The sequence below is a fragment of the Myxocyprinus asiaticus genome, chromosome 2, assembly GCF_019703515.2.
Source record: "Myxocyprinus asiaticus isolate MX2 ecotype Aquarium Trade chromosome 2, UBuf_Myxa_2, whole genome shotgun sequence".
Lineage (NCBI taxonomy): Eukaryota > Metazoa > Chordata > Actinopteri > Cypriniformes > Catostomidae > Myxocyprinus > Myxocyprinus asiaticus.
In genome coordinates this window covers 65,389,058-65,403,698 of record NC_059345.1, presented here as the reverse complement: position 1 = coordinate 65,403,698, position 14,641 = coordinate 65,389,058, and the positions used below count along the sequence as shown (strand labels likewise).

The 14,641-nt window shown below is 37.5% G+C and overlaps 3 protein-coding genes across 3 annotated transcripts in view; 1 reads left to right on the top strand and 2 right to left on the bottom strand.

Moving 5' to 3' along the window:
• LOC127456324 (histone H2B) overlaps positions 1-14,641 on the top strand; it is a 201,447-nt gene that overhangs the window by 154,790 nt on the left and 32,016 nt on the right. The gene's annotated exons all lie outside the window — the stretch shown is intronic.
• On the bottom strand, positions 3,244-4,070 carry LOC127456404 (histone H2A-like). Its single transcript, XM_051724878.1, has one exon. The coding sequence runs from the start codon at positions 4,054-4,056 to the stop codon at positions 3,670-3,672; it is 387 nt and encodes a 128-aa protein (XP_051580838.1). The 5' UTR covers positions 4,057-4,070; the 3' UTR covers positions 3,244-3,669.
• On the bottom strand, positions 4,601-5,796 carry LOC127456281 (histone H1-like). The gene has a single exon (XM_051724700.1). It carries the CDS (start codon positions 5,613-5,615, stop codon positions 5,004-5,006), a length of 612 nt encoding a protein of 203 aa, XP_051580660.1. The 5' UTR covers positions 5,616-5,796; the 3' UTR covers positions 4,601-5,003.

Here is a 14,641-nt window from a genome sequence, read left to right as displayed (position 1 = left end):
CTGGGTCCATGTTTACCACTTTCAAGTGTTCCTGTCTCTTGCGGTCTTGTCTACTCTATTCTACTCTAACTATCACACACAGTTCTACTTATATGCTAAACAGTTGTGATTACCAGGTGAAAGCAATGGGTACTACAGTAATTAGTATTAATTATGTTTGGTTTATCAAGCTTATAGATGTATTGACCATGTAACATGTGAAAATTGTACAAAAGCAAATTAAACAATTTAACTAAAGTTAGCTGTATATGTTAACCGTATACTGTATGTTCTTTATATTGATTTAATTGACTCTCATAGAGTGATTTTTTTTTTTATTATTATTATTTATTTATTTTGTTTTTTTAAATTAGGACATTCATGAAGGGCAGGGGTTGTGCAGTTGAAAAGTGGACCTGTGAGACTCTTCCTCACCCAGTGCAAAAGGATGCTACATTATGCAGATTATTTTCCCTGAATGTATGTGTTATCTTGTAGATAGATAGAACAACAGATAGATAGATATATAGCTAGATAAATAGATAGACAGACAGACAGACAGACAGACAGATAGATAGACAAATACATTTTCAGTAAATTTTTTGAAGAGAAGCATTGTTATTTTGCCAAGATTTCCTTATTTATTACTGTCAAACATTATATTGTTACTATGGGCACAAACCTTTATATAATGAGCTACATATTCCAATACATTTGTGTGTGTGTGTGTGTGTGTGTGTGTGTTAACATATTTATAGTTTTTATTCAGTTTGCTGAAAATGTCCTCTGTAACGAGACAGTTGATTGCATTCAATTCCCTTCAAGTGAAGAAGACTTAGAAAAGTACAGGAAGGGGATAGCATGCACAGTTCTTGAAGAGACAGGTTTTATTCTTTGGTTTACTATACAGATTTGCTTAATTTAGATTAGAAAATGCTAATAAATTGGAACATTAGCATTTTCTCTCACTTATTTAATCAATATATTTAATAATTATAGGTAACACATACCACATATGTCTTTCAATATACACTATATTGCCAAAAGTATTCGCTCACCCATCCAAATAATTGAATTCAGGTGTTCCAATCACTTCCATGGCCACAGGTGTATCAAATGAAGCACCTAGGCATGCAGACTGCTTCTACAAACATTTGTGAAAGAATGGGCCGCTCTCAGGAGCTCAGTGAATTCCAGCTTGGTATTGTGATAGGATGCCACCTGTGCAACAAGTCCAGTCATGAAATTTCCTCGCTACTAAATATTCCACAGTCAACTGTCAGTGGTATTATAACAAAGTGGAAGCGATTGGGAATGACAGCAACTCAGCCACGAAGTGGTAGGCCACGTAAAATGACAGAGCGGGGTCAGCGGATGCTGAGGCGCATAGTGCGCAGAGGTCGTCAACTTTCTGCAGAGTCAATCGCTACAGACCTCCAAAGTTCATGTAGCCTTCAGATTAGCTCAAGAACAGTGCGTAGAGAGCTTCATGGAATGGATTTCCATGGCCGAGCAGCTGCATCCAAGCCATACATCACCAAGTGCAATGCAAAGCATCGGATGCAGTGGTGTAAAGCACGCCGCCACTGGACTCTAGAGCAGTGGAGACGCGTTCTCTGGAGTGACGAATTACGCTTCTCCATCTGGCAATCTGATGGACGAGTCTGGGTTTGGTGGTTGCCAGGAGAACGGTACTTGTCTGACTGCATTGTGCCAACTGTGAAGTTTGGTGGAGGGGGGATTATGGTGTGGGGTTGTTTTTCAGGAGCTGGGCTTGGCCCCTTAGTTCCAGTGAAAAGAACTCTGAATGCTTCAGCATACCAAGAGATTTTGGACAATTCCATGCTCCCAACATTGTGGGAACAGTTTGGGGATGGCCCCTTCCTGTTCCAACATGACTGCGCACCAGTGCACAAAGCAAGGTCCATAAAGACATGGATGAGCAAGTTTGGTGTGGAAGAACTTGACTGGCCTGCACAGAGTCCTGACCTCAACCCGATAGAGCACCTTTGGGATGAATTAGAGCGAAGACTGCGAGCCAGGCCTTCTCGTCCAACATCAGTGTCTGACCTCACAAATGCGCTTCTGGAAGAATGGTCAAAAATTCCCATAAACACACTCCTAAACCTTGTGGAAAGCCTTCCCAGAAGAGTTGAAGCTGTTATAGCTGCAAAGGGTGGGCCGACGTCATATTAAACCCTATGGATTAAGAATGGGATGTCACTTAAATTCATATGCGTCTAAAGGCAGATGAACGAATACTTTTGGCAATATAGTGTATGTCTGAGTGTTACATTAAACTCTGTTATTTATGAATAAAACAGGATATCTAAATTATGCATTTTATAAAAAAAAAATTGTGTAACTACTTAAATGTACGTTATGGGAAATATGTTCCTGGTATGGCCTTCTGTGGCTGTGTTCCTTCTAGATGATCTGTCAGAGATGTGTCACTACTATGGCTTGCAAGATGGGATAAAGCCTAAAAGGAAGAGGACAAATAGACGTTGCTCCACCATCAACTGGGTAAGACTGCATACTTCATTACATTTCAGCAGAGTGCTTTTGGATATAAATGGTTTCTCTTTCTTAGACAAATTGTTTACACAGAATTTGTATGCTAGTGTATCATCACTGATAAACAATATGTGTGTTTTTTTTATGAGTATTTATTTATTTATTTATTAGTTCTGCTCTGTAGACAAAAATTAGTACTATAACAATATTTCTCTACCTAAAACATGGGGTGTCCCCTGTTACACAGTCCCTTATATACTAAAATATATAAAAATGGAAAGTGTATGGAATTCTCATTTACACAAAAAAGTTGTCTGACATGTATCTACCATTTAATTAGCTTAATCATTTCCAAAAGCACTAAGAGCTATACATTAAGCTTGTTTTTATATGAGCTTTTTGTTATTCATATCTGTATGAATGGGCTGAGAACACAGCCCTGCGGGGCTCCAGTGTTGAGGGTCAGTGATGAGGAGATGTTGCTGCCCATTATAACCACCTGGCGTCTGCTTGACAGGAAGTCCAGGATCCAGCTGCACAGCGAGCTGTTTAAGCCCAGATCCCGGAGTTTCACATCAAGCTTGGAGAGCACTATGGTGTTGAATGCTGAGCTGTAGTCTACAAACAACATTCTCACATAAGTGTTCCTTTTCTCCAGGTGGGAGAGAGCAGTGTGTTCATCTGTTAATATGGGCGCAAAAACGAAAACGTGCCGCTCATATTGTTAGTGGTTGCGTTCACGCGGATATGAAATTCTGTGAACAAGAACATGTGGCTCATAAAAGAGCCTTTGGGTATAAACAGACTTTCTGCACAATGTATAGTGCGTGTTCAAGCCATATTTCATTTCGGATGACACACCTGCTTGATTAGTAATGCCATCTGTACTTTAGAGCCAAAATTGTATCAACGACTGAAAAACCACTTGATTGATCATGTGTTGCTTCATGCACGTTTGATTTCACGTGTTTAAGGCTGCACATTATTTGAGAAACAGATCTTGTAGTCTTTCTTTACATATATCTCTGCGGAGTTGTGCCACTTTTATATGTAGTTTTCCTTCGATCCATTGTACTATTTATTTCGCATTAAAACATAAGAACAAGTCACTCTTATTAGGTCAAGTGTGTGGCTCTTAAAAGAGCCTTTGGGTTTAAACAGACTGGAGTCCGTTTACTTGGTCTTGCCGGGTTTCTCGGTCTTCTTGGGCAGCAGCACAGCCTGAATGTTGGGCAGCACACCACCCTGAGCGATGGTCACCCCACCCAAGAGTTTGTTCAACTCCTCGTCGTTCCGCACTGCCAGCTGCAGGTGACGGGGAATAATACGAGTCTTCTTGTTGTCCCGAGCGGCGTTCCCGGCCAACTCCAGGATCTCGGCGGTGAGATACTCGAGCACAGCGGCCAGATAAACAGGAGCACCGGCACCAACACGCTCAGCGTAATTTCCTTTGCGGAGCAGTCTGTGCACACGACCGACGGGGAACTGCAGTCCTGCCCTGGATGAACGAGTTTTAGCCTTCGCACGAGCTTTACCGCCGGTTTTACCTCTGCCGCTCATTGTGAAGTTCGAAATACAATTTCAACAAATCAAATAAAAGTAGAAAATTGTTTATGAGTCGCTGGTTCCAGTATTTAAAGGAGAATGTCAGACGCCCATTGGCTCGAGTCTGAAAAACATTCTAACCAATCACAGCACTTCCCTCCAAACTCTAAACTCCTCCCTCTTTCTGATGACGAGAGCCTTGCAGCATGTTTAACTCCAAAGAGGCTAATGTAAAAATAAATAAATAATAATATTTATGATTAGCATTATTATTATTGTTAGTAGTATATATAATATAAATGTCAAAGATATGTGATCATAAACACAAGCACACCAGAATAATGTTTGTAAAGTGTTTAGAAAAAAAGAGAGCTTGTACACTTACTGCTCCTTTTATTATTATTAGTAGTAGTATAATTATTATAAATTATAAATTATTAATTATATTAATTATTAGTATTTTTATATAAATAACCATGTGTTTATCTTTTCGACCCACACAAGAGTCTTCTTCAGTTATTATTACTAGTATTTGAAAACAAAACTCTTGTGTGTTTTAGTGAGGCAGTAAGTGTGCGAGGTCAAAGATGTCTTACCTGAAATTAAATTAGACAGAAAGGTATAATCCATTGATTATAATTGAATCAAACGTATAAAATAATCAAGTAACTTGCACTAAACTTGATTTTCAACTCGTCTTAAACAGTGATTTAAAAACAGCTCGTTACAAACTTGTCAGGTGGGGTGAGAGTTATGCTGCATAATCTTCATTTGTTTCATTAGAAGTTTCGCTTTCTGTTTGTGGCATAGATTGTGAACTCTCAGTCACAATAAACATATACTAAACCAAGAAAAGAAGACAAATGAACCCAAACCATGCACAAAGTGTTGCTCTTTGATATGAATTAGTGGGTGGCTCTTAAAAGAGCCGTTTTGAGGAAGAAACTCAGTAAAGAGTTCATCTACTTCTTTTTGGGCGCTGCCTTTTTAGGTTTGGCTGCTTTCGGCTTTGCCGTTTTGGGTTTGACAGTCTTGGCCTTTTTGGGGCTCTTGGCGGCTTTCTTGGGGGCTGCTGGTTTCTTTGCCTTCTTGGGGCTCTTCGTTGCCTTTTTAGCGGCTGCGGGTTTCTTCACCTTCTTGGGGGATTTCTTGGCGGCAGGTTTCTTAGTCGCTGCACTCTTGGGCTTCTTGGCAGCAGCGGGTTTCTTGACTGCGGGCTTCTTGACTTTAGGAGCGGCTTTCTTGGCGGGTTTCTTCTCGCTCTCGGCTTGTTTCTTGTTGATCTTGAATGATCCGGAGGCGCCGGTCCCTTTGGTCTGGACCAGAGTCCCTTTAGTCACCAGACTCTTGATGGCGATCTTGACGCGGGAGTTGTTCTTCTCCACATCGTATCCACCGGCGGCGAGAGCTTTCTTCAGGGCGGCGAGAGACACACCGCTCCTCTCCTTGGAGGCGGACACAGTTTTGACGATGAGTTCACCGACGCTTGGGCCCGTTTTCTTGGGTTTAGCAGCAGATTTCTTCTTGGGCGCTTTGGCCGGCGCGGCGGCTGCAGCTGGAGCGGTTTCTGCCATCTTTCTGGTCGGATCTGTAATCTCACACACAGACAGTGTTTGAGTTCAGTAATGAAGAGCGGCTGAGCGGCGCTGCGCTCTTAAACACATCATGAGAACCGTATAGACTCAATCCGCTCGTCTCAGTGTCTGTGCGCCTCCGAGAGCCGCTCGTGCGTGTGTTTTCTCCTCTCACATTTAGAGCAAAACTGAAGCGATAAGATTGTTTTCACCCCACTAAACTATGTGAACACCGAGCAGGGGTTTTAAGCTTTATTTGGAGACGAAAACACGCGACGAGGCAACGTTTAGTTTTGCGCCTTCACATCAAACTCACGGTGAGCATCAGCCACTGGAACAAGCCGCCTGTGAATTGGATGTGTTTTTTATGTATACATGTTGATAACAGATTGAACGCGTCCTCTGTGTATTGAACACACACTTTGACAATGACTTTAATGAAATGAGCATCACTGAGGGACTTGTGGACTGTTTCTTACAGTAGATGTTTTGGGCAGCATGAAGCACACCCTCCAGTCGGAGGATCCGTGTCTGCTTGTGACTCTCATGTGTGTTCATCTGCTAAAATAGATATGATAACTAAAACAAAAACAAGAAAATACTAATTTTATGCAATAGCTGCACCTCTGTTGCCTGGATAAAACACTGTGTTACAGTTAAAATAAATGGTTTTATATTTGTGGTCAAAATGGTGACTATTTCGCAGATGTTGATAATAAACAAACAATGATGTGATAAACGCTTTTATTCATCCTTAAATTCATGGAAATTTCATTCAACACTCTTACAATTTTAGGTCTTTAGAGACCCCGCACATATATCTATCGCACATCAACAAAATGCTCAGATAGTATCAAATGTTCTAAATATTTTCAAGATAATTAGAAAATTATAAAATAACATATATTTTGACATATTTCAATGTTTTATTTTTCATGTAACAAAGAAATAATGCAACAAATCAGGACAAATCTAGAACAGGATTCATTATTTTCACACTGAAATTTCATGAGACACAGCTGACTGTGTGAAGAAAAAAACATTGAGCTACACATGTGTAATGTATGTGTAACTTATGTGTATTCTCTCAGGAACATATTGAGTCTAAATACTGTAGATGCACAACTTACATCATTTTAGTAGTACACCTAAATGACAATAGTCATATCATGCTGTTCCTGTGTTACACTTGCTATAGTTTACTTCCACCTTGTTTCTTCATCAAATAACAATGTCAAATGTAAATCAAGACAATCACTGAAACATCAGCACCATCTTGAGTAAGAAACAGCATGTATATTATGTATGCGTACATGCATATGGAATACTGATAATTCACCATTGTTGCACAGCAAATCAATGTAATGTATAGTATTAATTTGTATGAATATAGTCAAAAGAAATATTGTAATAAACAAATAAATGAATATCATTTGATAAATGAATAATTCACCCAAAAATGAAAATTATCTAATTATTCACTTAACCTGATGCCATCCCAGATGTGTATGACTGTCTATCTTTAGCAGAACACAAATAAAGATGTTTAGAAGAAGATAGAGCTCTGTCAGGTCCTTATAATAGAAGTACACGGGTGCCAGCACTTTGACTGTCCAAAAGTCACATTTAGGCAGCATAAAAGTAACCTATGTGACTCCAGTCGATCAATGAATGTATTAAGAAGCAAATCCATAGGTTTATATAAGAAACAAGTCGATAATTACATTTTTTTAACTTTGAATTGGCACTTCCATCCAGGTCTCTGATACTGTTTGAAATGGCTGAACTCTCACGTGACGTTCGTTCTTCTGTTGTAAATAAGAGTCGCTTCCGAATTCTTGCGTGAACTCGCTGATGCGCTTATGTAATGCTTTGCTTCAGGTGCTTTTTAAAAGTTAATAACATTATAATCATCGATGTATTTTTTACACAAACTTATCGATTTACTTCTGAAGACATTAATTGATCATCTGGAGTCGTATGGATAATTTTTATGCTGCCTAAATATGCCTTTTGGACTGTCAAATGGCTGGCACCCGTTTACCTGCATTATAAGGACCTGACAGAGCTTTATCTTCATCTGTGTTCTGCAGAAGTAAGACAATCATACACATCTGGGATTGCATCAGGGTAGGAGAATAATGAGATAACTTTCATTTTTGGGTAATCTATACCTTTAATTTATATAGATATGAAATAATCGAAATTTTAAAAAATTGTGATTAAAATTTAGTCAAAATTTAAGTCGAGGTATGCTTTTAGGGGTTAACATTGCACAATCTAATAAACTGTCTCCTAGCTTACTTTTACCTAAATAAAACTTTACCGTCTTGTTCTGTTCTGTTCTGTCTTTTTTCATCCATTTCTGAGTGAAACACAACAGTGAAACACTAAGCTTAATCTTAAACTTGGTCAAAATGCTTTTGGGTTATCTTTAAAACTGACAATATATATATATATATATATATATATATATATATATATATATATATATATATATATATATATATATATATATATATATATGTATGTATGTATGTATGTATGTATACAAGTCTTTGTTATTCAAAAAAAGGCTTTACTGAAACCAATATTCCTAAAAGACTCGTTTTCTACTTCCTCGTCTCTATTACGTAATTGAGATGAATACATCAGCACAAGTCTGCCTTTGCATAAACAGGTCAAGGCCAATTTCTTCATAGAGCAGTGCTGAGATGAGAGTCGGCACAGCAGAGAGAAACACAGGGATTATTGGAGCAACAAGAGGTTTGAGATGTCTACAAAATTTACAAAACCTTGTGCAGTGCCAGGTTGTGGAAAAACAGACTCTTTGTCTCAACAGACAAGTGTGGGTATCCTTGTTAATTGTATTGCTTCATATGTTACAGACTAACTACGTTTCCATCCAAGAATTTTTTGCGAAAAAGTTTTAGCGCATCAAAATAAAGCTGATGGAAACGCAAATTATCGCTAAAATTTCACAAGTGTCGACAAAATATTTTTCTGTTTAACTTTAGCGCGTAAACTCTATGTCGATTCATCAAATGTTGCGAAAAACTGGTTTGGAAACACTTTTTGTCGAGAAAATTTAACGCAAAAATGTAGTGTCACATGACATTTGCCCCATGACAACAAGGTATATGATCCTTGAAAGCCAATTTATTGTACGTGATTATGGATTGATTTTAACGGCATAAAGATCCGATCACTGCAAACATGACACTTCCAGGAGTGCCAACACAAATATCTCTTTTCAAGGCATGCACATTTGACAAGCGTAAGGAGAACAATCGAGTGGCCACTGTTGGTGATTATCTCGGTAGACATCCGTTTATTTATTAATGTTGCTTTTTCACACCATTCAAAATAATAGATGGCAGTCACGGAATTAGCCCACAATACCAAAAATAAATACACAATACTAGGAGAAAAGCTTCAGATTGCTTTTCTGGAACACGAACATATTGTCCAATTTTATTAAATTATTGTTTGGTTTACTTTTGAAAAAAAGTCTAATTATGACGCGTGAGAGCAGCACTGCAGTTCGCGCCTGACTGAATGAGTTATATTTAATGCGTTACAGCTTTATTAAAGTTCACATAATATGGAAGCAGATCATGTAAATAACTACAAACTCTGAAACTGGCATTTCTCTGTGCGGTCAGCGCCTCTTCTATGAGTTGCGGGAATGTCCCGATCTAAGGGGGAGAGATTGAAACTGTACACGACTGAGGCTCACTCTGTAGCGGGGACGCTCGTCCCTCAAGCGCTAACACTTAATGCAGCTAGATTATAACTTGATGGCTCGTGACTTGTTGAATTATAATAAATGTGTCACTGTGTGTTTCTTATCGTGAAGAAAATTGGCAATAAGCTGCTTTATTAATAAGAGAAAGGTTTTTTTTTTTTTTTTCTTTTTTCTTTTTTCTGTGAGTTAAAGAAGGATTAAAGTGAACAGAAAGGTGAGAGGGATAGTTTTCGCTCCATAACACTGCAACAAATGATGTTTTTGATTTGTTTTTGTTTTGGCTTGTTTTTCAGTATTAATATCTAAATCTACTTTAAAACAACATTCATTTACTTTAGCAGTTATACTGCAGAAGATTTTCAAAACAATTCCACACGCCTAAAGGCGGGGGCATTGGCACTTATTTAATATGCAAAGATGTTACCCAATCATAGCAGTGGGGGTTTACATTGAAGTTTTAAAGGGGACACGACCCGAAAATTCAGCTGTTTAATCAGAGGGCCAAAAACAAAATAGAAAATGGACAATTATTTCTAAATAATGACTAATTTTGATGAAAAAATCATTATAATTGGACCTCAGTAAACGTTATAAAATAAAAATGAAAAAATGCAATTCATGACACCTTTAGTATAGCAGAAACAATGCTTTTCAAAGCATTGGTCTTTTCACTATTTCTCAAGAATAATCTGGGGAAGGAATTAAAAACTGAAGATATAAAGACACAACAAACACACATAGAGTGAATTAACAAACAAACGTACAGAGCTATGAATCTGCTAAATATCTGCAAAGATCTACACTTTAAGATGTATGTTTACCAGTGTTGTGGAGTAGCTAACTACATGTAGCTACGCTACTAATTTAATTACATTTTTTCAGTAGCTTGACAGTATCTCAGCTGCTTTTAAAACAGAGTAGCTTTTCCAGTAGCAAACTACTTTTTCCAGCAAGTAGCTGTGTAGCGTAACCAAACACTACATCATTTTGGTCAGATTATAACTAATAGCCTTCCTTATTGCGCAGAAGCCAAACTTTTACTGGCAAAACGTCCAACAGTCTGGCAGCATATTTCTGTCTGCTGATCAGAATCAGGCAGTGTCCTCTTCTTCTTTTGTAATAGCAGATCACAAACAAAAACAGTGAATTACCGTCATCTACTGAGAGCTTATTACAGCTCACTTGGATAAGAGATTGTCTGATGGTTATGTAAAGCCAGCAAACTGTACAAGACATACAGAGGCAGCAATTTCTGAACAAACAGCGAATCAGACACGAGCATCGGCGGCTTTTCTTTTGTCTGTTCTTAAAAATATAATAAAGTGTGTTTCTTCAAGCGCGTCTTTTTGACTAACAGCATTTATTGTCACGTGTCTCTCCGAGACGTCTTACATGTCACCCACCGGTTACTCGCACATGAAATACATTTGGATGAGGAGCTCGCGAACTGGATTGAGCCTGGTTATATTTTGCGGGTGGCGGGTGCTAGTTTCACACATAACAAATAACGAAAGTTCATAAAATCGCTTGTAGAAAATGCTCTTAACAGCTAAGATCAATAGTTATTGGGAAACGAGGTCCAGAACTCTATGCATGTGCGTGTCTTGGAGAAGTGATTTCATTGCACTCGTGAACAGCGGAGCTCATTGCGCACACATATCAAACCAGACATCGGCGGCTTTTCTTTTGTCTGTTCTTCAAAATATAATCACGTTTCATCAAATGCACGTCTTTGTGTCTAATTTCTTGAAATATATCACTCCGAGAAGTCTTACAGGTCGCATTCCACAGTGGCTGGTACATCAGCAAAATACTCCGCATGAAAAATCCGCATTTGGCGGGAGTTCATTTCAAAACTTGTTCACCAGGAGTAGGCTGTACGACAAATTCGGGAGAAAGGAAATCAAAACAGTGTCATTGACTTCAAGCTTTGCAATCGCACCCACACTTTCTGCTGGAAAATTCTCTCTAGAAAGTTTTAAACGATCATGTGTTGGTGAATGGTGAGACACACGGCGAGCCACTTGATTTTTAACAAAAAGCCACTTGTGGCTCGTGACCCATAGGTTCCAGACCCCTGATCTAGGATGACCATCCGTCCACTTTTTTTTTTTGGACCTGAACAAAGCGAACAAATATTTGTAGAGCAACCTCTGTATGTGACCTGTAAAGCTGCACTTGCATGTCAATGGCATAAAAAGTCAGAAAATACAATGAGCATGAAGGTGAGGGGAGAAACAAGCACTGAGTCTTTATTCACATATTATCCACACTAAATATTATGTGACAAGAACAAAAAAATGCCAGCCCAAAGAGAGTTTGTCATAAAAATGGGATCTTTATGGAAGTAGCTTGGCCACAGCAGGACTGAAAAGTGTGAAGTATAGTATAAAAAATATTTTTTAATGGTGTCTAATCTTTTTTGTTTTTAATTTATACTGTTGTATTTCATTTTATGGCCATTATTAACTATATTAATGTTACTATTCATTAAATGTATTAAATACATTTAATATATTTAATTAAACACATTAAATGTATTTAATTAATACATTAATAAATGTCATTAGTGTACATTTTGTTATTAGTTTTATTGGTTTCATAGTAACATAAAAAAATTAACCTTAAAAATATTGCCTCATTAGGTAGCTTCAACGTAGCTAGCTACTGTTTGATAGTAACTTGTAGTGTAACTACTTTTTCAAAAGTGTAAGTCTTGACTGTAGCTTAACTACTTAAAATTTTGAGTAGCTTGTAGCTTGTCAAACTACAGTTTCAAAGTAGCTTCCCCAACACTGGGGGTTTTTCACACACACACAGAAAAAACAAAAAAACAAAAAACAAACTCTCTCTTATTAATAAAGCAGCTTATTGCCAATTTTCTTCACGATAAGAAACACACAGTGACACATTTATTATAATTCAACAAGTCACGAGCCATCAAGTTATAATCTAGCTGCATTAAGTGTTAGCGCTTGAGGGACGAGCGTCCCCGCTACAGAGTGAGCCTCAGTCGTGTACAGTTTCAATCTCTCCCCCTTAGATCGGGACATTCCCGCAACTCATAGAAGAGGCGCTGACCGCACAGAGAAATGCCAGTTTCAGAGTTTGTAGTTATTTACATGATCTGCTTCCATATTATGTGAACTTTAATAAAGCTATAAAACTGCTCTCACGCATCATCATTAGAGTTTTATATGCACTGTAAAACTATTTCACCTACTTCAACTTAAAACTTTAAGTTTAACTGCTGCCTTAAAATTTTTATGTCAAATCAAATGATCTGTTCAAGTCATTTCAACTCATTATTTTAAGTCTTGTCAAGCTTTGGATTGCTCTTTGTAAGTGGAAATGACTTAACAGTGTTAGCTGTTACAATTTAGCAAATTAAGTTAAAAAAGAGATTAATTACTAATGTGCATTGTTAACTTGTCCTTATAAGTGGTTTCAACTTATATATTTCAGTTAAAAGGAAGACTTAACATTGTTTTTCTAGTTATGAAAACAAACTTTTTAGTGTTTTAAAGTTAAGATCATAGTTATAAAATCAATAACACCACTTTTTGATGAAACATCAAGATTTTATTTTCCTTTAAATGTTCATACACAGCTTTTTTTAAAAAAAGAATGGTACAAAGCCTGCCAGTGCGTGTGTTAGTGAGTGAATGTATGTTTGAGCATATTAGTGTGAGGGTGTGTGTTTAAGTGATTAGATGTGTATGTGAGTGTTTTATTATATCTGTATATGCTTATAAATTGTTGATAACAAGAGCACAACAGTAGCAACTTTCATAAAAAAACAGGCATAAAAATGTGTTTGAACATATTCATAAACTTCCCTCATGGAAAATAAACTGGGGACGAGTTTTCCAATCATAATTGTGCCTGTAGAATGCAATGGCAAGATGTTTAGTGAAATAGGAGTTACACTGGAGTTGTTTGGATTACTTTTCTGCTACTTTTATTTATTTATTTTTTTGTGTGTGTTTTGGCACCCATTCACTTGCATTGTAAGGGGTTACAGAGCTGAAATATTCTTCTGTGTTCTGCAGAAAAAAGAAACACATCTGGGATGGCAAGTGAATTTTTATTTTTGGGTGAACTATTCCTTTAAGTGAGTGTTAATATGTGTGTTTATGTGAGATTGTGTATGTGTTTGAGTAAATGCAATAAGTGTGTTTTGATTACATGTGTTGAGTGCTTAGAGAAAATCTAAAAACTTTCTACACAGCGGGAATTATTCCAAGATGGGAAACTGAATATAAATAATAATAACAACAACAATACTAATAACAGACAGAGGGTGTGTTAGTTTGTGTGTGAGTGTTTGCTTTGTGTTTGACAACACATATGAAATAACAAATTTAGGCCAACTTAAGCCTGATAACATTCAAAAATAAAAGCTCGAAACACACAGTATATTCCCAATACCAAGACTTACTGACTACTCCAGTACATGCTTGTTCTAGAAGTTGTACCTCAAGAGTTTGTCTCTTAAACTGTGTCTTTTTGATCTTCATCACCACTCTCTGTAAAAACTCAAGAGTACTTCATAGCTGCTGGGTACTCAAGGTTTACACAATAGATGATGCCCATAAGCATGGCTAAGCTGCATGGTACATCGAGGTTGTGTAAAACAATGGTCTCCTCCACCACAACTGCCACATTGAAAAAATCCTCTGGAAGGGCGTCCTCACCTTCATAGCCTATCAGGATGCTGACTTGCATTACCTTAATGGCCACATCTAGTGTCGAACCATGAGCCTTCAAAATCAGGAAAAAACAAACAAACAAACAAACACACACACACACACACACACACACACACACACAAAACAGTATTTCAGTGACTATTTTTGTGTTTACAGAAGTTATTCTATAAGGCGAATTCAAATTTTTGTAATCATTTGCAGACAGTAATTTGACTCACATTAATCTCCAATGAGTTCATTGGAAACATCAACTCATTTAAGACAACTAATCCTAATCCTAACTATTTAATCACCATCCTTCCAGTTGTAAACATTAGGGGTGTAAAATTAAGGCAAAATTATTATAATTGTTATAGAAAAAGTACAGCAGTTGTGCATTACTAAAATAGATGAGGTCTTACATCACACATCCTGATGACATTTGATGGGTCTTCAGACAAGATGTACAGCAGACCAAGCAAGGCAGGTCCTTCTCCTCTCATTTGTGGCCTACAAGATAAGTGTAAATTATGCAGTTAGAGATGGAAATTAGGAATGCACAGATATGGAATTTATGGGCCAATACC

What these genes read in the sequence shown, in the direction of transcription:
- LOC127456404 (XM_051724878.1), bottom strand. Translation starts at nt 4,056, where the DNA reads ATGAGCGGCAGAGGTAAAACCGGCGGTAAAGCTCGTGCGAAGGCTAAA.
- LOC127456281 (XM_051724700.1), bottom strand. Translation starts at nt 5,615, where the DNA reads ATGGCAGAAACCGCTCCAGCTGCAGCCGCCGCGCCGGCCAAAGCGCCC.